At 35.2% G+C, this 26,472-nt stretch overlaps 2 protein-coding genes across 10 annotated transcripts; both read left to right on the top strand.

Annotated features, from left to right (window-relative positions):
• The first annotated feature begins 1,958 nt into the window (after positions 1-1,958).
• SEX1 (Pyruvate phosphate dikinase, PEP/pyruvate binding domain-containing protein) lies at positions 1,959-20,489 on the top strand. 9 transcript variants are annotated; one of them, XM_086442134.1, is made up of 35 exons: positions 1,959-2,113; positions 2,223-2,315; positions 2,603-2,882; positions 4,092-4,133; positions 4,228-4,337; positions 4,450-4,528; positions 4,645-4,736; positions 4,829-4,982; positions 7,745-7,969; positions 8,143-8,481; positions 8,577-8,684; positions 8,867-8,965; positions 9,105-9,245; positions 9,363-9,451; positions 10,708-10,842; positions 11,187-11,349; positions 11,445-11,534; positions 11,613-11,798; positions 12,536-12,598; positions 12,678-12,740; positions 12,849-12,908; positions 13,000-13,152; positions 13,319-13,402; positions 14,769-14,945; positions 15,044-15,150; positions 15,302-15,515; positions 15,641-15,744; positions 15,965-16,100; positions 16,299-16,424; positions 17,242-17,352; positions 18,312-18,410; positions 19,013-19,186; positions 19,294-19,386; positions 19,483-19,598; positions 20,083-20,489. In XM_086442134.1, exons 3-35 carry the CDS (start codon positions 2,619-2,621, stop codon positions 20,288-20,290), a joined length of 4,404 nt encoding a protein of 1,467 aa, XP_086298260.1. In that variant the 5' UTR covers positions 1,959-2,113; positions 2,223-2,315; positions 2,603-2,618; the 3' UTR covers positions 20,291-20,489. The 9 variants fall into 9 exon arrangements, with proteins under 9 accessions (XP_086298260.1, XP_086298263.1, XP_086298259.1 ...); XM_086442137.1 differs by having other exon boundaries at positions 2,600-2,882; XM_086442133.1 differs by having other exon boundaries at positions 2,593-2,882.
• A 2,673-nt stretch (positions 20,490-23,162) lies between these two features.
• Positions 23,163-26,376, top strand: LOC147401036 (chaperone protein dnaJ C76, chloroplastic-like). The gene is made up of 6 exons (XM_086442148.1): positions 23,163-23,350; positions 23,762-23,930; positions 24,147-24,339; positions 25,087-25,193; positions 25,309-25,516; positions 26,110-26,376. The coding sequence occupies exons 1-6, from the start codon at positions 23,259-23,261 to the stop codon at positions 26,238-26,240; spliced, it is 900 nt and encodes a 299-aa protein (XP_086298274.1). The 5' UTR covers positions 23,163-23,258; the 3' UTR covers positions 26,241-26,376.
• Positions 26,377-26,472: the final 96 nt, after the last annotated feature.

Here is a 26,472-nt window from a genome sequence, read left to right as displayed (position 1 = left end):
TGTTAAACACTATTAGAAAAAGATCAATTATAAATGCATAATAATGATTTGGAAATGTTAGGAAATTTAAATGAAATTGTAATAAATAAGGCATTTTGATGAATTTATCTAATGTATAAGTATGTTCTCAAAGGACCATGTTATTACCACACCATTATATTATAATTTTACTCCAAACTTACATGATAATAACTAGACATCATACTTTATAACAGCATACCATAAGTCAAAATATTATTATTTTTAACATTATATAAACACACCATTTATTTAAGATTTGAATAAGAGTCGTGATAATCTAACTATCCCATGTGGCAAACTCAATCGACTACCTGACGTGACAAGTTCAGGAATCATAGATCTATCCTCTTCAAGATACACGATTTTCTCAAAATACATTTTTATGAGGAAGTATAGTCGTGTATCTCAAGTAGCACAAATCTATAATTTTTGAACTTGTCACGTCAAGGTAATCGCTTGAATTTGCCATGTGGGATAGTCAAATTATCAGTATCCTTTGAATAATTTTAAATGATCCCTCTAATTTTTAGTGAAAATATAGATACCCACGCACGATTTCAAACTAATGATATATCCTTGAACTCCAATATTGTCATCTTTATGAGAGGCCAATGTGAAATATCTTAACTTCCTTATTTCAGCCTCTCTCAAAAGCCTTCAACTTTTTTTTCTCAAAAACAGATTAACTTCAACTTATACAATAAAATTACCTTTGTCTCAAGTCTAAATATTTCATCTCTCTTCAACCATCAAACTCATGGTTTTTAAACTCGTCCAAAACCGAGACGTATTGTCCTAGTTAACTTGGTATCCGAGTTGAACGAGACCAACTCACAAACTCATTTTTTTGACAGAGTTTTACATCTCACGTTTAATTTTTTGAATTGTCTCACGAGATGTCTCAAATGTATCGAAAAACTCGACCGAGACAACTCGGTATCGAAGCTAAACGAGACGAGACGAGATACCAAGTTTAAAAATCATGATCAAACCCAAGATTAAGATAATATTGAAGATATTTACAAAAATGTGACCAATTTTTGATGAATTTACGATTCAAGCTCTCTATTCATTTTAATTATTAAAATGTGAACGATAACTATATCAAAGATTTTAAAGTGACAATTTCGCAAGTTTCACACTTTTGATTAGATCATCATCATACAAACTAGCGAGATTATCACTTTGGAGGTGGGGGGACCAACGAATTTGTCTTTTTAAATCTACAATTTTGCCACTCAAAAAATCTATGATTTCGCACGATCATGTTTTGATAATTAAAATGAATAATTAGTCAAAATTATAAATCCGTCAAATTCAGTTCACAAAATCGTACCTTGCCCATAATATTATGAGAGTCGTTGAAGACAAAAATATAAAATGAAAAATCAAAATTTCTATTTTTATTTTAGCAAATAAGTTGAACACCACGCGTCGAAGACAAACTAGAAGAAGAGGCTAAGGTCGGGCACAACTGATTTTTTATTTTTTATTATATGTGACATTTTGTCTCTTTCTCTCTCCCCCCCCCCCCCCCCCCTCATGAAAAGCCAAAGCTGAAGGTATGCCATCAATTTGAGAACTCAGAGATATATTTAATTTCACCAGAATAGAGCTTCCCTAACTTTTTAGTAAAAATATCTAAAATGGACGGACGATATGTTTCTTGCAGAGTGGTGTGTATATCAACAGAGAAGGGCAATTTTGATAATTTTGGAAAATGACAGGGGTACTTAAGTGTTTCTATTTGAAATATCATGATATTCACGGACCCCACGCCATGTGTCTTCTATTTATTCAGCAATGACCACGTGACAACTTCATATTTCCGAGGTTATCTCCACGTGTCCGGTATTTCAGATAGCCACGTGGAAAGATAATAGAAATAAAGCGCGGCAAACGCTTCATTGGTTTTCCGATTCCCAATCTCCCGATATAAACCAAAATAGGAGAAACTATATAAAAGTTGGAACTTCTTCTACTACTTTAGATCCCTTTCTCCATCCTTGAGAACAAGGACAAAGACAAAAGCAGAAAAATAAAAATCTTGAAGAATTCGATTTGTTTAAATTTTTCAGGAAATCGAATTGAGGTATTTTAAACACTTTTCAGGTTTATTCGTCATTCGAACGCTTAAATTGATATATTTATCAGATTTTTTTTATTTTTTTTTCGTTTTTTGCTTTTGAATTTGAGTTCAGAAATTTAGGATTTTGTTGAAGATTTAAGATGCAATTTCGATTTTTTATCTGATCTGAACGAGAAGTTTGATCAACTGAAGTGGAAATATTGAGGTATATATATTATCAGATTTTTGAAGTCTTTTTATTTTTATTTTTTGGCATTCGAGTTCAGAAATTTAGGATTTTGTTTAAGATTTTAGATGCAATTTCGATTTTTTATCTGATCTGATGGAGAAGTTTGATCAACTGAATTGGAAATGCTGACGTTTTCGGTGTTTAGATTGATGTAGTTTGAGCTAGGAATGTGAGATCTTCGAATGTTTAGTTAAATTTATGACCTTTTTTTTTCCCCCAAGTTTTCTGCAATCTGATTATTGTATTTTGTAAGATTTTAGCAGTTATTGATCAAGGAACATGAGTAATACTCTAGGGCATAGCTTACTCCAAAAATCTCTGTACCGATCGCCTGTTCTAGAGCATCGAAGTAGGGCTAATTCTGCAGTTTCTGGAAATTCTTTGTTCCAAACCTCACCGACAATCCAAGCAGCTCTACAGTTAAAGAAACCATTAACTATCACAAAGTTCCGGGATACGAAGAAATTGAAACTGTCCAAGGGAGCTCGCCGTATGGTTTCGATTGTTCCCCGTGCCATATTAACTACAGATCCTGCGTCCGGGGTAATTTCTTTTTCATATTGTATGAGTTTTTATTATTATTATAAATCATTCTTAATTTCAAATTGTAGTTTTTTTAGAAGAAATTATGTACAAATAGTATTAGATGTATTGGTGAAGGTTGATTTAGATCATCTAACCGGTCATGGAGTGGAACCGATCCTGTCTTTCTTGCTACTATGTTGTCGTGGATAATGCGGCTCTGTTCTAGATTTTTTTAATTAAATGTACTAAACATACTTTTTGTCATTTTTTTCTTTCGAGAAGTGGCCTAGTTCTATTGGAGAAGGAACATAAAGAGGAAAGAACAAGGAAAAACATTCCCTGTTATTACAGGTTTTGGGGGTGTGTTACTGAATTATTAATAATTAATTTTGAAAAAGATACCCTAGTGCATTAACTTATAGAGGCTTATAGCATTGATACAACCATATGATAGAATCAACTTGTTTAATTGTATAGGACCTGGGTGCTGGAGCAGTGGTTCAGCACCCTGGGTTGCTCCCCAGAGGCGTGAGATTGAGTTCCTTACTCCCTCTCCCTCCACACGCACACGCACACGCACACGATTACAACCACCATGCCAATTTGTGGCGAGTTGGTGTATCTGTATGGAGTAGGAACACCCTACATCATAAAAAAATGATATCCTTCATATAAAGTTGATTATCCAAGTGTTCTGAATGGAGCTTGAATGTTGTTCGAAGACTTGTTTCCCTACACTTCATTAATCTACTCTTAAAAATAATTATGTCGTTCCATTGCATAAACAAAACCATACATCTCTTAGCGGTATTTAAGGTGTGTGGTTTGGTTCTTTGGGGTTTCTGTCATTGGATTTGAATACAAAGGATCCCATCATATTTGTTGTTTCTTTCAAAAGATCTCTTTTGCGATCCATTTTCGGATAACTGAGAAAAAAATTCCTAGTGGATTTCTTCCAGAGCACCTGAGAATATTATTTTATCTTTTCTTCCTTATTTTACTGTTCAGTTCCCCTTAACATATGTTTCTTCCCTTGTTCAGTTCCCCTTAACATAGTGCTTTGCTAATTAGTATCTGTTTCTGAGCTCCATGATGTAACAATTACGAGCTGAACCCAGCTTGATGTCTTAAAACAATTAGTAAAAGTTGACTCCTATTGATGTCAGAAGACAGTTTGACAAAATTGCTTTAAATGTGTACTCATGGCCATTTTTTGTCTTAAATCAGCTTGCGGGGAAGTATAATCTTGGTGGAAATTCTGAATTACTGGTAATTATTTTCCTATAAGTATAAATAATTATTTCCCGTTGAAAATGATTTGACCAATTTACTTGCACCATATGTCATCCCTGCAACTTAACAGATAGATGTTAGTGCTCCTTCTTCGGGGGCTCTCCAGCAAATAGATATTCAAGTTACGAATAGCAGTGACTCTCTGATTCTTCACTGGGGTGGCATTCGTGATAGACAAAAGTGAGTCCATTAATGTGTTTAAGGTTTTACTTTATTATTATTTTCTTAAGTCTCTTTCCTTCACTCATTTTTCCAATGTCTTATTATTATTATTTTTCTTGGGCTTCTTTAGGAACTGGGTACTTCCTTCCCGTCGGCCTGATGGAACAAAAACACACATGAACCAGGCTCTTAGAAGTCCCTTTCAGAAAGTAAGTTTCTTGAGTAATTCTATATCTTTATAGGCATTCTTTCCAATTGGTTTTATTGATGAGTATTTTCTTTTAATTCTTTTAAATCAAGAAATGAATCATTTGTTTTCTTGTAGTCTGGTTCCAATTCCATCTTGAAGATAGAGATTGATGACCCAAAAATACAAGCCATTGAGTTTCTTTTACATGACGAGGCCCATAATAAATGGTTAGTAGTCTCTGGTTTTTATTGGACTTGGTCTGGTACGTCATTGATCAACATTTATTGAAAAATCTCAACTTCACTTGTTATATTGGTAGGATCAAAGATAATGGGAAGAACTTCCGTGTTCAGTTCTCATGGAAAGAGAAGCTGAGTTCAAATGTTTCAGTTCCTGAAGATCTTGTACAGATTCAAGCATATTTGAGGTGGGAAAGAAAGGGTAAACAAATGTATACTCCAGAGCAAGAAAAGGCAAGTGGATATTTTTGTCTACAATAAAATTTTTATATGAATTATATTTCCATTTATCTGACTTTTAGAGTTCATTATTACAATTTACAATTTGTCTCCATCATAATTACTATGGACGGTGCATTTTGGGTACCCCACTGCATGGGATAAAGGTCTACATGTGTGCTTAGTGAGGTCAAAATGTCACATGATTAGCATGTGGGCCAATCAAGCCAAACTCTGTGGCACATTATGAAAGGTTAACTTCTTAAGTCCTTTTCACAAATAAATAAATCCGTGTGTACATCAAAATCTCCCTTGAACTAGCATCAACTCCTCTATTGATATGCTCCCTCCCTCGCATTCTATTTCCCCCATCCACTCTTTCTATCTCATTGATACAAGAGCGACTGAAAAAGTTCACTTGGTTTGAGTGGAAATTGCAGCCACTTCACTCCACATTTCAACTTACGTGTATGCATATGTGCACACAATGTCATAATCCTATGCATTTTGTCTATTCCATTGGAGAGGTGACTCTTTTTTTTCATACAAAGACAAGGAACACAAAAAGCACTGAGATGACCCAGCCACACAGTGAAGTGTGAGAGCAAGAATTACCTCATGATAATGACTTAGAGGCAACAAAACTTATTCCCAATTAGCGACGGCCTACAGGTTGGGAGGTGCAAGAACCTCTATAAAATGTCATTCTCTATTTTGTTCAAACTGACATGCTAATCCACATGTTCTTGCACTGCATGTCTAAAACTCACAACCTCATCGCCATTATGTGTGCCAATTACTAGGGATGAAATTGTTGAATAGTGGAGCATCAACGTCATCTGGTTACCTTCGGAACATTGTAAGCCGCTAGAAAAAAGTGAAGGGCATTTGTCGCTACCAATGGCTTGTCAGACATGGATGAAGGAATACAAGGCATTAAGTTGCATTAAGGCATATCTTCAATGAAAAATATGCAAATGTTGAATTTGAGTTGTCAAAAGACCTATCAATTTCTGTGCATGTCGACCCACTGCCTGATGATAGGTATTATATTAGTCACATGGTTGCACATGACCCTTGAGCAGAGTCAACATACATGTGAAAAAAGAAAGTGTCCAACAAGACTTGAAACCCGCTGTCACTATACTACATAACACACCATTGTTCATTCCTTTTTCTTTTTTAGAATGACAAATGGGGCTTTTCATGCGAGAAAAGATGCAAAGCATTGACATCTCTGCACATGCTGACCCACCCCAATGTGCATTTATCTATGCTTCATCAAGTATTTCTAATAGGCACTAACAATGTCATGATACCATTACCTTCATTAAGCAGGCATTCATCAACAACGATGTTTCCTTAGATCCCACACCATTAGAAATCTTGGACTCAATTGGAACTCCATGTCAAAAGAAAACAAACTGCATAAAATGCCACATGAATGTTAGGTGGCCACTGAAGTGTTACATAAATTGCCAAATGTGAGAATGGAGCCATTCCATGTGGCACATTATGAGGGTTCCATTTATGACATCTAATATTATGTGTATGGTCATACATGTCTTCATATCACCAAGCATGATGGTGTGTACACCCCAATGAATTGGTCACATGGCATGCAACTAAGGAAGTTACACATGCAATGTACTGTGGCCCCAACCCACCTAGTACATTACCAGGCGAACCTGATCAATCTATGGGGCTACAAGTACCCAACGTCAACATAAGACCCGTTTCACTACTAGTGATGATGCGCATCCAACTCAAGTTGATTTTATTGAAGCATGCACTTGGTATTTTCATGCATTTTTTTTCTTTTTTCTTGTAAGTTAGTATTTTCATGTAAATTAGGCTGAAAATGGTTGGTTTGTGTTGTAAAGCTTTTTGTTCTCTCAACTTTATACCCAGAAGTCTTGGCAAAATTAACGAATGAAAATATGGCATTCATATGTAAAAAATTGTAATGTTTAAATATATCATTCCTTAAGTTATGCATAAAAATCTGATGATTTTCTTGTTAGAAAATTAGAAAAATAAAAATAAAAATAAATCAGTTACTTGTGAGACATCAATTTCTTGCGATCAATTCTAAAAACCTAGGATAAAATTTTTGTAATATTTTTTTAAAAAAATCTGGAATATTAGTGCAATTTGCAACTAGAATTTGGAGGCCAATCTAGGATTTGTGGTAGAACTTGTTTGATGGAAACTCTCGTGAATTGTCCATTCTTTCTTTGAAGAAAGATGGGAGCCAATTCATGTTGACAAACCATTTACCTCAAAAGACCATTCTAATGGGGAAGGCACATGAATATAAGAGGGTCACTGGTTGAACTGGGGCACAATATGTGAGCACGTGATACCCGGGAGCGGAGGTGGATAATATAACACTCAACACTCCCCCTCATCCATAAGAGTGGAAAATTCCCTCGAGGAGACTCGAACCCATGACCTACATGAGCCTAGCGCTCTGATACTATGTTGATAACCATTTACCCCAAAAGACCGATTTGATGGGGAAGGCGCAACTATGAATATAAGAGGGTCACGAGTCGGACTGGGGCATGATACGTGAGCACATGATACCCCGGAGCTGAGGTGTAATACAACACTCAACAATTCAAGCTTTTCATGTCCTAGGGTATAACATCTGATTTTTTTATAGGTTCAGCAAGAAGCTGTTCTTCATGCCTTCAAAAGAAGATTGACTTGGCAGTTCTGTTTTTTGTGGTTTTCTACTTCTGTTTGTTGATATACTTTCAAACATTATATAGGTGGAATATGAGGCAGCTCGGACAGAACTATTGGAGGAAGTAGCAAGGGGCATTTCCATAGAAGACCTTCGAAAAAAGATCACAAAAAGTGAGGTTAAAAGTAGAACACAGGAGGCCAGTCCTCCTGAAGGCAAGAGCAAGATACCTGATGATCTTGTACAGATACAGGCTTATATACGATGGGAGAAAGCAGGGAAACCCAACTATGGCCCTGATCAACAACTTGTAGAGTTCACACCTCCTTCTGCCTTAATTTTATATTCTTGTTTTCTTGCAATTGTTAATGTTTGAGCAAATGTGGATTAGTGTACTACTCTTTGAATAATTTTTAAGATGGGTCCTCAGTTCTCACTCACATTCTGATATTGAATCTTGACTTGTGTGTGTTTCATTAACAGAAGGAGTTTGAGGAAGCTAGAAAAGAGCTGCAAGTTGAATTAGATAAGGGTTCTTCTCTTGATGCGATACGTAAGAAAATTATCAAAGGAGAGATCCAAACTAAAGTTGCCAAGCAACTACAGAAGAAAAGATATTTTACCGCTGAAAAGATTCAGCGCAAGAAAAGGGACTTTATGCAGCTGCTCAATAAATATGCTGATGTTACTGTGGAAGAAAAATATTCTATCACTCCAAAAGCCCCAACAGAAGTTGAGCTTTTCTGCAAGGCTAAGGAAGAGCAGGATGGTGGTCACATTTTAAATAAGAAAATCTTTAAGCTTGGTGATAAGGAACTTCTAGTTAGTATTCCTGTGTTTGTGATGTGTTTTACTAAATGAAAATATTACATTTGGGATTCTTCTTCTAACTCATTTGTTTCCTTCTACAATTCAAGGCACTCGTAACCAAGCCTCCTGGCAAGACAAAAGTTTTTCTGGCTACAGATTTCAATGGGCCACTTACCCTTCATTGGGCTCTATCAAAAATCGCTGGAGAGTGGCTGGTAAGATTTAACATCAGTTAATCACTGGAAATGCCTTATGATGATGGTAGTCTTATTTTAATCTACAAATTATTTTGTGGATAACGGATTTTTGAATGGGTCATTATTGTTTTCTTTTTCAACCACTTATAATTGCATTTTGTGTTCTCAATTTTTTTACAAGTGGTGTGTGATTTTTGCAGGCACCACCTCCAGGTGTATTGCCCAAGGGATCAGTTTCACTGGACAAGGCTAGTGAAACACAATTTGCAGAAAGCCATTCTAGTGATTCTCCTAACCAGGTACCCCTGTCAACTTTGATCTGTTTCTGTATGCCTTAATGGTACTGAGAGCCAATATGTTTCTCAGTTTTTTCCAATAATTGATAGAACTATAATTATCGAGTGAAAATAATTTTCACATTCTCATTTTATGTTTCAGGTGCGATCTTTAGAAATAGAGATTGGAGAAGACAATTATGTAGGGATGCCGTTTGTCCTTCGTTCTGGTGGAAATTGGATAAAAAATAGTGGATCTGACTTTTATGTTGAATTTAGCGTCAAATCTAAGAAGCTCCGAAAGGTTGCTCCCTGTTTTAATTTTCAAATTAGGATTTTTCTTAGAATTTTATCTAGGTTGCCATTTTTTTATTATTTAAATTTTATAGATTTTACTAACTACAACCTCTTTCCATAAAAGGATGCTGGTGGTGGCGAAGGTACTGCAAAATCTTTATTGGACAAAATAGCAGATATGGAAAGTGAGGCTCAGAAGTCCTTTATGCATAGGTCAGTAATTTCTTGTAAATTGATCAGTTGAGCTTCTTAACATAAAGAAAACTTTTGATTAGTTTATTTTAGAGGATTCTTTTGATAGATTGATTGTTGGTCTCCAAGGCTCCTAAGTGGTACATGTGCGAAATATTTAGTGTTGTTTTATACATAAATACTAGGTGGTTCAGAGCTTCTTTGGACATAATTCCGTAAGTCCCTCTCTATTTACTGGCCTTTCCTGTCCAAAATGTTGCACTTTATAAAACGTCAATGTTGTTCCTTGATACAATCACATGGTATGCATTGATGACTTGAATGAAACCACAGTTATCTAAATTTGATTGGGCCCTGACATGAGTGGAAGCAAGGAAATTCAACTTTTATCAAGTTGGTTCCATTCCTATGGGTTATATATTAATCAATTTATTGAAGCTAAGTAATTAGTGATTGTATCAAGTGACACTACTCTAAAAAAAGTAATAATCAAAGCATTGTTGTATTGCTTTGAAATATCTTCATGATGATCCCTGCTTCGATAAAATTTGGCTTTCTTTTAAAATCTACTCTTCTGGTTGCATTTAACATCTTCATTCATAACTTGTCCCAACTATTTAGTGTTGGTTACATGTATCCTGTTTTGGCTGTTCCATCCTAGCTTCACTGTTTGATTGGCTTAATGGGGTGTGGATTCCCCCCTACGTTTCGATCAACCATTCAATACTAACCTTCCTTTTACTCCTATCCAGGGACTTATCATTTGTTTATGCATACCCATTCAAATTATGTTTCATTTATAATCTTTTGATGTTTGCAGCAGAGATGGACCCACTATAATAGTCTGTTTGCATACTACGTAGCTCAGGGGTGGTTTCTTGGGGCACTTAAAAAGTTTTAATTGAATCGCGCCACTTGGAAGCAATCGTAGCCTCATCTTTCCTGAAAAGCACCCTATTTATACAACTTTCCCCACTTACTGTGAAGAATGTTGATTCTTACAGCCATTTGCTTTTAATTAATCTGGCAGGGCAAGTAGGAAATTTGTACTAGTTGATTTTTTCTTTTTCTTATATAAATATATATATAGTTATAAGTTGTACTTTTCTCTACTCAATATAAGGTCTAACATCTGACTGATGTTCGAAAGTGGCTTCCTATTTCTACACGAATTTCTTGTTTTAATTGTCATCTCCTATGCTTGTTTTTATACAAGGAATGGAAGACTTTAATTCTGTGGATTGTTCTTGAAATAGTATTCCACTTTCTGTTTGTAGATTTAACATTGCAGCGGACTTGATAGAGTGGGCCACAAACAATGGAGAATTAGGTCTTGCAGGGATTCTTGTGTGGATGAGGTTTATGGCCACAAGGCAGCTCATATGGAATAAGAACTACAATGTGAAGCCACGGTACATCCCTTATGAGATACTTTATTCAAGCAACTGGGGTGTCAGCTTTTTTTTCTTACTTGATTCAAGTGACTGAGATGCCAGTTTTCTTTTCTTTCTTTTTTTGGAGGTTTTTGATGTAAAATTCTCTCTCGTAATGAGTAATCACATTGAACCTCTAAGTGGCTCTTATATTGAACGGTTGAAGCTGTTTCCAATTCTCAAACGTCTATTGCTTTATAAAAACAGATTTTGGTCTTGTTTCCATTTGTTTTTTGTTTAGAAACGGGCTGTAAGCTCCTGTAAAGATATGTGCTGTCAATTTTTAATTTCTGAAGGAGATCTTTATCCTCCTATTATTGCAGTGAGATCAGTAGAGCTCAGGACAGACTGACTGACTCACTTCAAAATATATACAAAAGTCACCCTCAGCACCGAGAAATTTTGCGGATGATAATGTCTACTGTTGGTCGTGGAGGTGAAGGGGATGTAGGACAGCGTATCCGGGATGAAATCTTGGTTATCCAGGTAGATATTGGATCTCTATATAGGATTTTTTGTCTTAGTCATTCATTATGGAAATGATCGTTTAAACTACATGAAAAATTATTCCACATCTGCAGAGAAATAATGATTGCAAGGGTGGCATAATGGAGGAATGGCATCAGAAACTGCATAATAACACTAGTCCTGATGATGTTATAATCTGCCAGGTATTTGACATGCAAAAATTTGGGCAGACTTCTTCAGTTTCATTTTCAGAATTGATCTCACAAAGGGTTTTCTTGCAGGCACTTATTGATTATATTAAAAGTGACTTTGATGTCAGTGTTTATTGGAATACTCTGAACTCAAATGGCATCACGAAAGAACGCCTTTTAAGTTATGATCGTGCCATTCATTCTGAACCACATTTTAGGAGAGATCAGAAGGATGGTCTTTTGCGTGATCTTGGGAAGTACATGAGAACTTTAAAGGTTGGCTTGAAAAACCTTCGTAGCCAAATTATTTTTTCTGTGCAATAGTTTTGCAATATATTTCTGTATGACTTGAAGATTGCAAAGTTGTCTAGAACATTTGAAGATTTTTCAATGAAAAAAGTTGAAATTGAGGGTTTTCCTATTACTTTTGTAAAGTTAAGTGTTTGCTTCGTACAGATAGTAGAGGAGCTTCATTGGGTGCATGGTATATTATCATTGATTGAGACTTCATTCTTTAATTTTTGAATTCCAGAGTCATGTTTAATGACAACCAAATAAAGTGTGCACATCTTATGGTGATCAATTTGGTTTGCTTAATCTTCAGTACATAATTTATAAAAGATGAAGTAAAAAAGGATGTAGAAAAAGAAGCTGTATGGTCTGATGACATCAGAAATGATGTGGCATGTGCTCATGAAAGTGAACTACGAAGAGCTTGATAAAATGAACAGAAGCCCTCTAGTCTTGCCCAAAACAGATTATATGTTATGCCTTTTAGCATCATAAAAGACAAGAACACCCTCAACATATGGCCAAAGGGACTGATACATCTCTCTCTCTCTCTCTCTCTCTCTCTATTTAAAACTATGTTAGGAAAAAAACATTCCAATTATAACTCTGTTCATGCTCTTCTCATGTGGACTTATTTGTCAATAATTTTTGCCTCCCATTCCATGCCTTGTGGAGTGCATCACATGATCCTACTTAAAGTTTTCTGGTGTTTTATTCTACAGGCAGTTCATTCAGGTGCTGATCTTGAGTCTGCAGTTGCAATTTGCATGGGTTACAAGGCCGAGGTAATGGCATTGGGCTAGAGCCCCCTTGAAAAGCAATGACGTGGTCTTAATATTTGATGAAACTTTTAATTTCCTTCAGGGTCAGGGCTTCATGGTTGGGGTGAAGATAAATCCCATATCAGGATTGCCATCTGGATTTCCGGTAACACATTTCATCATTACTCTTTCTTAATATCCACATAGTAGTCACCAGAATGATCCAGTATGCTAAACACTGTTGGCTGTATTTCTTGCTGAATCATACAAACAGGAACTGCTGCAGTTTGTTGTAGATCATATTGAAGATAAGAATGTAGAACCTCTTCTTGAAGTGAGTGAGATAGTGATATGGGCATTTGATCATCTAATTTCATTTATACTCTGGCCTTCAAATTTTATCTATATTGAATTCTTAAATGTAGGGTTTGCTTGAGGCTCGTGAGGAGCTTCGACCTTTACTTCTTAAGTCTCATGATCGTCTCAAGGATCTCTTATTTTTGGACATTGCCCTTGATTCCACTGTTAGAACAGTCATTGAGAGGGGATTTGAGGAGCTGAAGAGTGCCGGACCAGAGGTATATCCTGTTGTTGGCACGTTTGATTTATTTTTCCAACTAGTAATCCCCCCGCCCCCCTTTTTTTATGATATGCTGTCTCATTTATGTAATTGGTTTCAGTTGATTTCAGTTTTATATATTGAAACTTATAAATCTTCATCCAATCTATTTGTTTCTCTTGCAGAAAGTTATGTACTTCATCACACTAGTTCTTGAAAATCTCTCTCTTTCATCAGACGATAATGAGGATCTCATCTACTGCTTAAAGGTAAATAATGGATCGAGTACATTGACTAGATACGTACATATTCATTAGAAATTGAAATGTTCATTAGGCAACTTATTTCAGAGAAGAATTCATATAGATTTTACTAGAAATACTGTAACAAACTGAGACTGTTTCTCCAATACTTGGCAACAGAAGAGGTGGTTGTTCTCTTCTATACTTGTTAAATTGGAAGTTAAGTTCCAATTTTCGAATAACACATCATTATAATTCCATCCATGTGCTTCATGTGAAATAAATATATGATCTGCTTCCAGGAGGCTGGAACTGGATTTGGAGCCATCTGAAAAAAAAAAAAAAAATGCATCATCATTATCAAGACCTTATCCCAAAAAGTTTGGGGTCTTGAATGGATCATCTTCCTCCCTTCTGGTCTATGCCTTTTGTTAATTCATATATGTTCATATCCACTTATTGGTGATGCTAAATGAAAGGTACTATATGAAAGATGTGGATCACTATTATATTGAAGGCATCAGCTAGCTAAGTTAACAAAGTTTGTGAGTGTTGATATTACAATGTGGGTTCAAAACCCGTTTTAACCTCTTTCCTATAAAAAAAAAAAAAAAAAAAAATGAACATCTCATCTTATGCTTAGTTTAAAGATTAGTCTTTGAGATGCTGTTTGCTCTTCTACTTTTTCTGAGATCCAAGGGGAGGAAAGGAAAATAAAGTTTGCTGGAGTGCTAATAATTTTGAACAATGTGCTACATTTCAAGGTGCTTTGATCACACTCTAATGTCTCTTGAGAATACTGCAATCTTTCATAACTACTTATCTAAAATTGCCATATTGGATTCTTGACATTGGTGATGGAAGCTGGCATTCAAGAAAGTAGACATGAAATAGATTGGCAGACTTGATAAAATGTTTTCACCGAGTGTGATTCTTCCAACCATATTCTTCCGTAGAGGCGAGTTTCCAACTGTACCTAGATAGACTTCAGTTGAAATCTAGCCCCTGAAGAAAGCCTGTGAGTTGAAGGGAACTTACCCACCTTGCAGCCAGTCTGACACCAAATCAGATGTGTTTTAACTTTCTTTTGAAACTTAGTTTTGGTAAGATCATTTTGTACTTTGACAGACCAAAATCTCATGAATTGTGCTGGAATGGCTGATCAAACTCATGGTTTTGACTTTCCACCCTTTTTCTTTTTGAGTTGTTTATCATTATATTGTATCTATTGACTCTGAATAATTAATTTTGGATCTGCAGTTGTTCCGTAGCTATTATATTCATGGAGCATCACTGAAATATTACTTGTCCTTTTCTGTTTCTTTCTTTTTAGATTGAGAATGGAGTATTCCAATCTTCACATCACATCTAATACTTTATATTGTTTATGAAGGGTTGGAATCATGCCCTAAACATGTCAAAGAGTAGAGATGAAAACTGGGCATTATATGCAAAATCGGTGCTTGACAGGACACGGCTTGCTCTTGCAAGCAAGGCAGAGCATTACCTGCAGGTTCTGCAGCCGTCTGCTGACTACCTTGGATCACTGCTTGGAGTTGATCAATCAGCTGTATGTATTGGATTGCACTGAGAAGTTGGAACATTTTCTTTTTTGTTATGTAGCTTATAGCTCCCTTGGATTCTGCACTTATAAGCGCCCTAATGCAGGTAAATATATTCACTGAAGAAATTATACGTGCTGGATCAGCTGCATCCTTGTCATTACTTCTTAATCGACTCGATCCTGTTCTTCGGAAGACAGCCAACCTTGGAAGGTAGATTGAATATATAATTTCCACCTAATCTGAAACCCCTTAATAATTTGACTTTATTGGTTTATAATTAATTAAACTCCAAACAGGATTGTAGTGTATTTTCTTGAATTATACGACATTGATTGACATTCTTGTGTAATCTTGGCAACAGTTGGCAGGTAATCTGCCCAGTTGAAGCTGTTGGATATGTTGTAGTTGTAGATGAATTGCTTGCTGTTCAGAATAAATCTTATGGGCAGCCAACTATTTTAGTGGCAAAAAGTGTAAAAGGAGAAGAAGAGATTCCAGATGGTGCAGTTGCTGTGCTGACACCTGACATGCCAGATGTTCTATCTCACGTTTCTGTGAGAGCAAGAAATAGCAAGGTAATCATTATTCAGAGTGGTGATCTTAGAATTTAACTAGTGTTTCCTCTATTTTTTATGGATGGAATTTTCAAATGGGTTACATTGAGTTGTGATGTTCAAATTCAACCGTCTCTGCCTGGCAGGTCTGCTTTGCTACGTGCTTTGACCCCAACATTCTGGCTGACCTCAAAAAAAAAGAAGGGAAATTATTGAGCCTAAAACCTACTTCTGCAGATGTTGTTTATAGGTAACCCTATTTCTAGTTTAAAGGTGTCTGAAATGTGTACCCATTATAATCTGTGATTCCCATGATAAATTGAATTTTGAATTTTTTTCATTACAACTTTTGGTCAATTTGATGCGTTCCTGTATATTTTCTGTCACATACAGATGCTTTTTGTGCATTTACGTTTTCTAAACTACAAGAATTAGAACTTATTTTTTCTCCTTTTTTTCCTTAACCCCAGTGAGGTCAAGGACATTGAATTGTCAGGTGCAAGTGCAACTAATTCGAGCAATGGTTCTTTGCCATCTGTTACTTTGGTCAGAAAGCAGTTTTGCGGTAGATATGCTATATCATCTGAGGAGTTCACCAATGAAATGGTTAGGCTTGAAAAACAGATTTATTGTTTATCTGAGGGGATTATTCTATTGCTTATATTCTTTAGTGACATGGTTGCTTAGATTTTGCGAGTATTGAAAGTCATATCTGATAGGAGTGGATATCTATTTTATTTTTCGAACAATTGTCCTAATTTTCCATTTTAATTCTATGTAATCCGTGTGGTTCTACCGTCCTAGGTTGGAGCTAAATCTCGCAACATTTCATACCTGAAAGGCAAAGTACCATCCTGGGTTGGAATTCCAACATCAGTCGCCCTGCCATTTGGTGTTTTTGAGAAGGTTCTTTCAGATAACTCCAATAAGGTTTGTCTCCTCTTATGATTTATAACATCATTCATCCATTATTCAATGTGAATCAATGTCATCATCATGCAACATGTTATCCCAAATATTGGTTACATGATGAAAAAATAGAAAAACTATTGAGGTTGGCAATGTGAATCTTATTTCACCATTCAACTCTATCTAGTCAAGGCATTTATGTTTAGATATATAATAAATTAATTTAAATAATTGTTACAAATGTCTCAACTCCTCTGTGACACTTGTCACTTTTCTAAGATTTTGTTTGGTCAGACAACACATGCCGATCCACTTTAGAAAAATCTTCACTTTATTCAAGTATTCTTTTAGCTATTATTTATATGATTTTAGTGTATGTCAGCCAAACCGAATATTTTTTCCATGTTTCGTAAACATGAGCTAAAGTATTAAAAATTATGTCACCTTTCTCTGTTTTAGTAGTCATCATGGCCATCTACTTGGGTCGGCTACATGAATCCTGTTCGTCCTGATGAACATAAGAATCTACATCTGTTGATAGGTGTAACTTATCCTAACAAACTACAATACTTAGATACAACAAGGATACAGGAGTTAAACATTCAATGTTTTGTTCAAAACTCAAAGTTTGGGGGTCAATATTTCGTTCCAGTCTCGGCTGAAACGGGAATGTTCCACCGAAACAGTCTGAAACGGCCCAAAACTTTGAACCATGCACTTGGATTACGGAACCCATTTTGTAGTATCTTGGTAGTATAGTTGACAAGTTTTATGGCACATATGCAAGTATGAAACTCATATAACAATACATTTTGTTTTTTATGTGCCTTATTTGCAGGCAGTAGCTGACACATTAAAATCCCTGAAGAAAAAGTTAGGAGGAGGAGAGTTCAGTGCACTTGGTGAGATCCGCAAGACAGTCTTGCAGCTTGCAGCACCACCTCAGTTGGTATAGCCATTCTACTTGTAGGATTGTATATTAAGCACATGCTTTACAATATTTGGTATGCAAAGCATTTCTTTTAACTTGATCAACATTTAACTATGGAAATCGCCTGGACAGGCTTTGCAAGATTGCAAGTATGATGGCATGAACTGAAGTTTAAGAGTTCAATTGGTCACTCAAATACTATAATATGAATGAAAGTGTGCTAACAGTACAAAACCAGAAAGAGATAATGCAATTTTTTTTCCGCACAATGTTAGAAATGATTTAAAGAACTGGTGGATTTGAGCCCATAACTCTATTTTGGTTGATGCGATGCAGTGGAACCATGAAACCATGTGTTTGAATCCCAAAAAAAAATAGACGTAAAGATTTGCTATTTTGTGTTTTGTGCAACAATTATGCATAGCCCTTTTACCAAAGAAAATGAAACATGATTTTAGGCCAGTTTTGCTTGCATGATCTTGGTACTTGAAATGATGGTGTGTCATCTGGATCTCATATCCTTGGATTGCCTCGTATAAAGGTCTATTTATTGCGAGCTGCTATGGGCACCCCAACTTTTACTTATTACACCACAATTTCTTAATTTATTTATCACACCTTAGTTTAAATTCAAAACACACCATTCAAACATTACAAAAATTCGGTTGAAGTTCTTGCCTCAACATTACAAAGGATTATAACACATTCAAACAGCTTCAGCAGTTGTTCACAATTAGGGTTAGGCCCATATAAAATCCCAAATCTAACAAATTGAAAACTAAAAGAAAATTAAAATGAGAGTTTCTATTGGCATCCGACTTTCACGTATTCTCAACTATCGACCTTTTATTTTTATTTTTATTCTAATTGGGGTGTAATACGTAAAAGTTGGAATGCCAATAAAAGCTCTCTATTTATTTCATAGAATGGTCCATTTTGAAATAAGGTGGCATCTGATGGGAAAGACTTGTTTTCAGGTGGAAGAATTGAAGAACAAGATGAAAAGTTCAGGAATGCCATGGCCTGGTGATGAAGGAGATAGGCGATGGCAACAAGCATGGATGGCAATAAAGAAGGTAAGTCTTGTGATAGCATTACATAGTCCTCTTAGAAGAAACATATATGGGTTAAGAGTTCTATCCCTTCCTATCTATGTTAATCTAAGGACACATTTGATACTTATTATCTTTGTCATTCCTCATAGATGTTGAGAATATGTATTTATCCTTTTATGCCTAGAGTCGAGAATCAGTCTATGGTTACCTTGCCCCATCTGAAATACCTATTTCCTGCTTCCACTTTTCTTACATTTGTTAGATACTCCAATTGTCAAGATACTTTTACGAATGTTAGTATTAGTTATCGATCATATTGAAAGAATGCATATCCTATTGACTGATACAGGTGGAAATCATGTGATGTATGTAACAGCTGAATATTGATCATGCATGGCAAAAAGAATTATAGTCTTGCTTGTTTTTTTGGTGTGATCTTTACTCTCCCTTTCAATTTCTGCCCACCAAAAAAAATCTTCCAAGAGTTCCTTGTTCATCTATGTTGAGCCCTAATAATTTCATCCAATGTTCTCGTGTACCACTGGATAATTCTGTCTTTTCCTTATACTTGTGGATTAATGATCCCACAGCTTGAAGCACTTTATTGATCTCTTTAATTCCAGGTTTGGGCTTCAAAGTGGAATGAGAGAGCATACTTCAGCACACAAAAAGTGAAATTAGATCATGATTATCTCTGCATGGCTGTTCTAGTTCAAGAAGTAATAAATGCCGATTACGCATTTGTCATCCACACCACTAACCCATCGTCTGGAGATTCATCTGAGATATATACTGAGGTATCATCCTTTTTTACTTTGTGCCAGTTTGATGAGCCATTGCTTTGTTCAGATTTCTATTTTTTATGTTATTGGACACATTTTTATGTGTCTCGTTCTATGTATAGGTGGTGAAAGGACTAGGAGAAACTCTAGTTGGAGCTTATCCAGGTCGTGCTTTGAGCTTTGTTTGCAAGAAAAGCGATCTTAATTCCCCCAAGGTATTTATATACAATGGCAATTGGTGTAGTCTTGCAGTTGTATATTAATCATTTAATTGTTCATCATCTGTGCTCGCATGTTTGGCTCTTTTGCAGGTATTGGGTTACCCAAGCAAACCCATTGGCCTTTTCATAAGACGATCAATTATTTTCCGATCCGACTCCAATGGTGAAGATCTTGAAGGTTATGCAGGAGCAGGGCTTTATGATAGGTAAATTTTAAAGATTGTTTTACACCGTCCATGCCAAAGGCTTTCACTACATTTTATTTAATGCTTTATATAATAAATATTCATCTATTGAGCAATGAATCCTCCAAGACTTTAATATTTGTTGTCATTAGGTCTATTTGATTCCCTAAATCAGATGATTGTAAATTTGAGAACCCTCGTACTAAAATGATTTCTAGTAATGGCCACATGTCACAAACCCACCCTCTTGAGATCAAAAGATTACTATTTCATAAAGTTTTGTAAAAGTGCATTACATGCTTTAGTTTCACACTATACTTCACTAAGATTCTTGTTTTACCCTAGCGGATCATGTCAAACTCAATGCAATTTAACCGATCTTCACTAAGCTTCTTGTTTTACCCTAACGGATCATGTCAAACTCAATGTAGGTATTTTCCTATAATCCGTTATTTCATTAAACCTTGTGGTAACATCTTTTTTTTTTTCTTTCTTATTATGATAGTGTGCCAATGGATGAAGAAGAGAAGGTTGTGCTTGATTACTTGAGTGATCCCTTGATCATAGACGGCAAGTTCCGCCAATCAATTCTCTCAAGCATTGCAAGTGCTGGAAAAGCAATTGAGGATCTCTATGGAGGATCTCCACAAGACATTGAAGGTGTGGTAAGGGATGGTAAGATCTTTGTTGTGCAGACAAGACCCCAGATGTGATCCTGATTCTCCACGTCACAGTTATATATAAAGCGAATAATTGTCAAAAGTGAGGATAGTAAAACGGGCGGAAATAATGAGAACAACTGTAGCAGTAACATGAGGTATTTATGTCAGAATGTTGGTTAATTACAACTACCATAATATGTGATTTTTTTAAAATCTAATCACAAAATGGGAACTGATGTAATTACAGTTATTTATGTCTCTGATAGTATAGGAATGGTAATGTCCTCTTTTGGCAAAGAGGATAAAGGAAGACCGGAAACAACACATCTTTGATTAATTTTAAAATTGAATTTGTAGAAAGGAGGAAGGACTGGGATTGTGGTTTTAAAACTCGTTTTGACTTCTCGTTCATGCCCCATGAGCAAGACCAAGTTGTCTTGGCCGAGATATCCGATTAATTTGAGTAAAAAGAAATGCCTTAGAATTAGCACAAACCAGGTCTTAGAGATGACTTGTCAACTCATATTTGTTGGTGGACGATACAGAGACAACTTGGACGAGATTTAAAACCATGGCTGGGATTTCTTTCAAATACATCTGTCTACTCGTTTCTAATTCAAATCCCTAAAGCCTTCTTTATACCCTGCTTTCTATTGGAAATGTCAGAAAGTAAATCAACCAGTTTAATTAATAATATCAGATAATATTAGGGTGTGTTAATTGGATCTTTGATGTTGAGCCGGCAAAGGTAGGGTTGTAGCTCGAAAATTTTCAACCCATTAAATCTGGGTTGGACTAGGGACCTAGAAATGCTCAACATGGTTAGACCCGTTAGTATATTCTAGATGTATCTTATATGTCAAAAGATAACATAAAAATGGGTTTAGTTTGTTGACCATCGTGTTTTGTTCGATATAAGTTAGAAATTTCGAACTGAACTGATATTTGGTAAGATCATTCTATCCAATTTTTTTTTTCTAAACCACTTTTGATGGGGTTAGAAATTTCAGAATGAACTGAATTTTGGTAGAATGATCTCAACATAGAGATTATCTTCACCAAAAATTAATTTATTTTGAAATTTCTAACCCTTATTTTTCAAACACATTGACTATATTGTTGGTTGGTCATCCTATACCCATAAGAATATTATGGATAACAAGTTTACCATAAAAAATGATCAAATTAATTTTTATTTTATTTTATAGAACTTCAAATGAGCCCAAGCCTCTCCTGAATTCATTAGGGCTAGGCCTAGGCATAACCAACTAAGACTTGATATGTGGTAGGGCTACGTTAGGGTTCATTGTGCCCGCCATTGACCTAGCCCTCCCTATTCTTGAGTCTTGATCTTCGTTCTAAGTTTAATTTTGATTCGGAATGTTTCAACATAATTATTCGATTTCAGCTAACACCTGAATAAAACATTTAAATTGGTCACATTTTATTCATGAAAAATGGGTTGGACTGATATTGAATATAACAAAATCATTCCATTACATTGAATAAATAACTTGTGTTAGAATTGAGAAATTCTGTGGTTCGAAATTTTGTATTATCTTATTTAAGATACTAGTACATAGTTTTAGAATTAATTGAGTTGACTCAAGTCAATTTGATTTTGAGATGACTTAGCCCCATGGTTTTAAAAATCATTTTGACATCTAGTCTCATTCATGAACGAGACCGAATCATCTGATTTATTCAAGACGTCTTGTTCAAGAATGAGACGATGAACTGACTTTTGAGAAACACATCAGGTTTGAGATGACTTATTTATCCATCTCAATGATAGACGATATCGAGACAAATCATACAAGTTGACTCAGTCTCGGACAAGATTTAAAACCATGCTTGGCCGAGATAGCTCAAGAATGCACCGGTCAGGTTAGAAACTTAATAAAGTTATTTGGTTATATATTAATATTTTTTGTGAAATATAAAAGATAAATATTTTTATTTATTTTAAAATTATAAAATTATTTTTGAATATTTATAAAATTGATGTATTTATATTTGATTCACCTTGTGAGTTTTTTGAGTTGAGTCAATTTGTTAGTCATTCGGGTCAACTTTTATAATGTTCACACGGTCATGCTATTTATATAAGTCCCCATCACAAAACCGTAGATGACGTGCCTTGGGATACGTAAAACCTTATATCTTTTTCTTGTGTATCCCGAGACAAGATCTACGATTTTGTGATAGGGCATACGTCAGAGGGGAACGTCAAATTATGATGACTCTTTACAAAATTGAATTAATAGATGCTCGATCACAAAATATATCATTAAAAATGAATATTTAAATTAAACAAAATAATTTTATGAGTCGTGCTGGAGTGACCTCAAGATTGGACCTCATATTGCATTTTTTGACGTGAAAGTGGATAGAAACCATAGATGCTTTTTTCTCATATCTCAAGAAAAACATAATGGTTCGCATAGACTTTCACGTTAGGGTGTGTGATGTGAGGTCACTTCAACATTATTTAAAATTTTATTTATATGGAAAGAAAATCAAAATTAACTCAGCCAAAATTTTAAAATATCGGCTGAAGCCCTCATCGAAAACATTTTCTCTAATTAAAATCTTGTAGTCTCACTGAAATATCTCCAAAGGGTGATATAACCAGGCCTTATATTTTACAAACGTAGGCACATTAAAGAGGTTAGAATGAACTTAATCCACCTGTCTATATTAAAAATGTCTACCCATATTAGATTCTAAATATCTAACCCCCAAGACAAAAACATCAAGATCAGCAAAAGCTCTCACTTGCTTCAGGTGGAATAATTCAAACAAATATCTCCCTTGGCCACTACAACAGCCTTCAAGATACCTCGAGATGCGCATTTCATAGGTGTGAGATGCTTGAATAATTGATAACTTGTCCCACCAGTACCAAAAAAAAATGTGATCTTTCTCTAATTTGCAAGGAAGTTTGAATGATCGTTTCTTCACCATTTTCAAACAACAAAAAAGAAAAAAAGAAAAAATATATATATAATTAAGAAGAATGTCAATCTCTACAAGTTCAATTCAACCATTTTCAATACCAAAATCTAGCCAAGCTCATCAATATTTCCATCCAAACAAGCCCATTTCAAGGTAATAAACATCTCTAGCTTAAATTTATGTTAATGGGTGCTAATTTTTTTATTTTTGTTGTTGAAGTTCTTGTAGTTTAAAGCTTCAAATTCAATAACTTTAACTCAATTTCAAGCTAAATTGATTTCTTTTTGCGTTTATGCTAATGGTTGAAAAAGAAACTCAATAAATTCATACCAAGTGAACTCCATGGGTGATCAATTTTTTATAAAGTTCTTGTAGTTTTAAGCTTGAAATTCAATAAATCTCACTAATAGATTAATGAAGCTTAACTCAATTTCAAGGTAAATTGATTTCTGTTTGTGTTTCTGCTAATGGGTGCTAAAGAAACTCAATAAATTCATACCAAGTGAGCTACAATTCATTAAATGGTCGCATTAACAGCTCTTTTTCTCATGTTCTATTTAAAAGGAGACCAATATCTACAGTGATCAGGTGTTCTAAAAGAACAGGTGAAAGTGTGAGAACAGAGGATTACTATGAATTGCTTGGAGTTTCTGTTGATTCAAATCCACAAACAATCAAAGAAGCTTACAGAAAATTACAGAAGAAATATCACCCAGATATTGCAGGCCAAAAGGTCAGTTTTTGAATGTTTTTATCTGTCTTGTTATATATTTGCTTCTGTAGTATATCTTTGTGTTTTTTCTTACTATCTCAATTCACGTCATTTTAATATTCATTTTAAGGGGTTTTCTTCGGTCAACCCCACGCGAGCAAAAAGGAGTTTGTCTCATTTTAATGGGGTTTTTTTTTTTTTTCAAATTTTTGGCTTGCTTTGATATCCTTGTTTCAGGGTCATGAGTATACTTTAAAGCTGAATGAAGCCTATGGAGTGTTGATGAAAGAGGAGCTAAGAAGACAATATGATGCTTCTATTGGCAAAATGAGAGGAGAGTTTGGGAAGGATTTCTCTGGCTTAGGTTACAGTTCATGGAAGGGACCCTTCAGATCCCAAGCTCTTTTTGTTGATGAAACCGCATGCATAGGTCATTCTTTTGTCCATCATATCAAGATTCCCAATTTTTCGTGACATATGGAGATCTTATCCCCAAAATTTGGTGTTCGTTGAACGAATCTTGTTCCTCTATTCAATTATGTGAAAAACTATAGCTTTTGTCGATTCAACTTGGCGGGCTTTCAATCCCGAGTGTTCTTTCTCCAATCCTTACCACAAACTCGATCCTTGTCAAGTTCGAAGGAGAGAGGTGCAATATTTCAATATGAGGGCAAACTACTTTTAAAACTACTTTCTGCTATTTAAAAGTTATTCTCTTAAAATTATTTTTTTCCTAGTAGTTTTTTAAAATGAATCCAAACAAGCTTTTTAACTTTTATAAGTTTATAAGAAAACAAAAATAAAAAAATTATGTGTATCCAAACGGGCTCTAATTGTAGTAAGTCTTCGTTTTCAAGAATGCACTTATTTTAATTTTATCTTTCTTAATTTTACCACTCATTTATCTAGATGGATTGTTCGACTCAAACCTTTTTCTAGTTCATTCTAGATTTTTTTTTGTGTGGGACATTTTGGCATTTTATTCAAACCACTTCGACTTATAACCTTGACCTCTTAGGACTACTTTCGACCTTAAACCATCCAACATGAGGCCCATCAATGGAGGATCCAAGCAAACGGACAACTTGCTACATAGGAGTTATTGCCGAAAAACTGCACACAAGCAATATACATAGAAAACAACAATTTCTAGTAACAACTCTGAAATTGATTGCAGGCTGCAGAGAATGTGTGCACCATGCCAAGAACACATTCATGATGGATGAAGCTCTTGGATGTGCACGAGTCAAAGTTCAATACGGTGATGATGACAGAAATCTAGAGGTAAAAAGAGCAAACTCAAAGATCTTAGCCTTCCAATTGCAAGCCATGATCCTACTGTTAAATTTACTCATTACCAACACGTAAGAAAATAATGGGAGGGGTGACTGTTTGGTAGGTATCAGTCGATTCTTGTCCCGTGAACTGCATTCATTGGGTGGATAAGGAAGAGTTGCCGGTACTTGAATTCCTTGTACGCCCTAAACCAAAAGAAGCTTACGGTGTGTTTGGAGGAGGGTGGGAAAGACCCTCAAATGTTTTCATGGCAGCCAAGTTCTTCAACAAGCAACTAAACCAGCAAGATCATCGTAACAAGGACAAAAAAGGTAACTACCCTCTCTAATTATCAATTAAATGTGAGTATTAAACACTTCAATAAACAAAAAACACGACTTTAGATAGAATTTAATGGAGAAACAATATTCATTCAGCCAACCCCAGATAGATAGGATATGGTGGATCCTGTTGTTCTTTGCGGAGTCTGATGGTACTGGTCAATAAGGAAGTACTGCTAATCAAGTCACGCATCCCATCAGTCAATAAGAAAAATTTTCAAGGGTATTTTCGTAATTTTACTGATAATATGTAAAATCCTAGTTAGGTTTTCTTGAGAGTACACATATTCCGTAAAAGGGTGTAATTTGTAACTGTGAATTTTCTCTTCATAGTGGAATCGGTGCGATCCATGGACGTACCTCAATCGTAAAAAATCTCTGTATTTTGTGTGTGATTGCATCTTTATTTATTGTTCTTGGATCGATTTCTCTATAAATCCCACCCCCAATTAACTTATACAATGTTTAAAGCTATACCGTTTAGTTAAAGTTTGTTATAATCATCAAGTGAGCTCAGATTCTCAAGATTTTTGGCTAGTTTTCATGTTACTGACATGTTAATATTAATGTTGGTTTGATTGCAGTAAGAGTGACAGTTGAAGAAGAGACCCCAGCCCAAGCCCAGGCTAGAGCTAGTGCAAGTGTGAAGTTACAGATGGAGAAATTCTCAAGAATTTGGTCTTGGATGAGAGAGATCTTTGGCTCCAACAGATAAAGCAGGGGATTAACATACAATCAATATAAGGGATGGCTTTTACAATGTCACTCATTATTTCAAGGCCACAAAAATACTACATTTGTAAAATATACTAGAAGAACAATAAAAGATATAAAAAATAAGTTTAAAGAAATTCATATCTTTTATGTTACATCTGTAATGCCAAGTGTACCAACATATGTGCACATGATGTTCAAAACTATGAGTCATTAGTAGGTGTAAATGGTCT

This window comes from Akebia trifoliata, chromosome 5 (genome assembly GCF_017979445.1).
Source record: "Akebia trifoliata isolate Shusen 1 chromosome 5, ASM1797944v1, whole genome shotgun sequence".
In the NCBI taxonomy this organism is placed as follows: Eukaryota; Viridiplantae; Streptophyta; class Magnoliopsida; order Ranunculales; family Lardizabalaceae; genus Akebia; species Akebia trifoliata.
This window is presented reverse-complemented; position numbering and strand designations above follow the sequence as displayed.

Bases quoted from the DNA above. Each gene is read 5' to 3' on its own strand.
- SEX1 (XM_086442134.1), top strand. From the start codon at position 2,619: ATGAGTAATACTCTAGGGCATAGCTTACTCCAAAAATCTCTGTACCGA. The intron at 7,970-8,142 runs GTAGAGTTCACA...TTTCATTAACAG, and splicing joins ATGGCCCTGATCAACAACTT to AAGGAGTTTGAGGAAGCTAG. The intron at 19,599-20,082 runs GTAAATTTTAAA...TTATTATGATAG, and splicing joins GGAGCAGGGCTTTATGATAG to TGTGCCAATGGATGAAGAAG.
- LOC147401036 (XM_086442148.1), top strand. From the start codon at position 23,259: ATGTCAATCTCTACAAGTTCAATTCAACCATTTTCAATACCAAAATCT. The intron at 23,931-24,146 runs GTCAGTTTTTGA...TCCTTGTTTCAG, and splicing joins CAGATATTGCAGGCCAAAAG to GGTCATGAGTATACTTTAAA. The intron at 25,194-25,308 runs GTAAAAAGAGCA...ACTGTTTGGTAG, and splicing joins ATGATGACAGAAATCTAGAG to GTATCAGTCGATTCTTGTCC.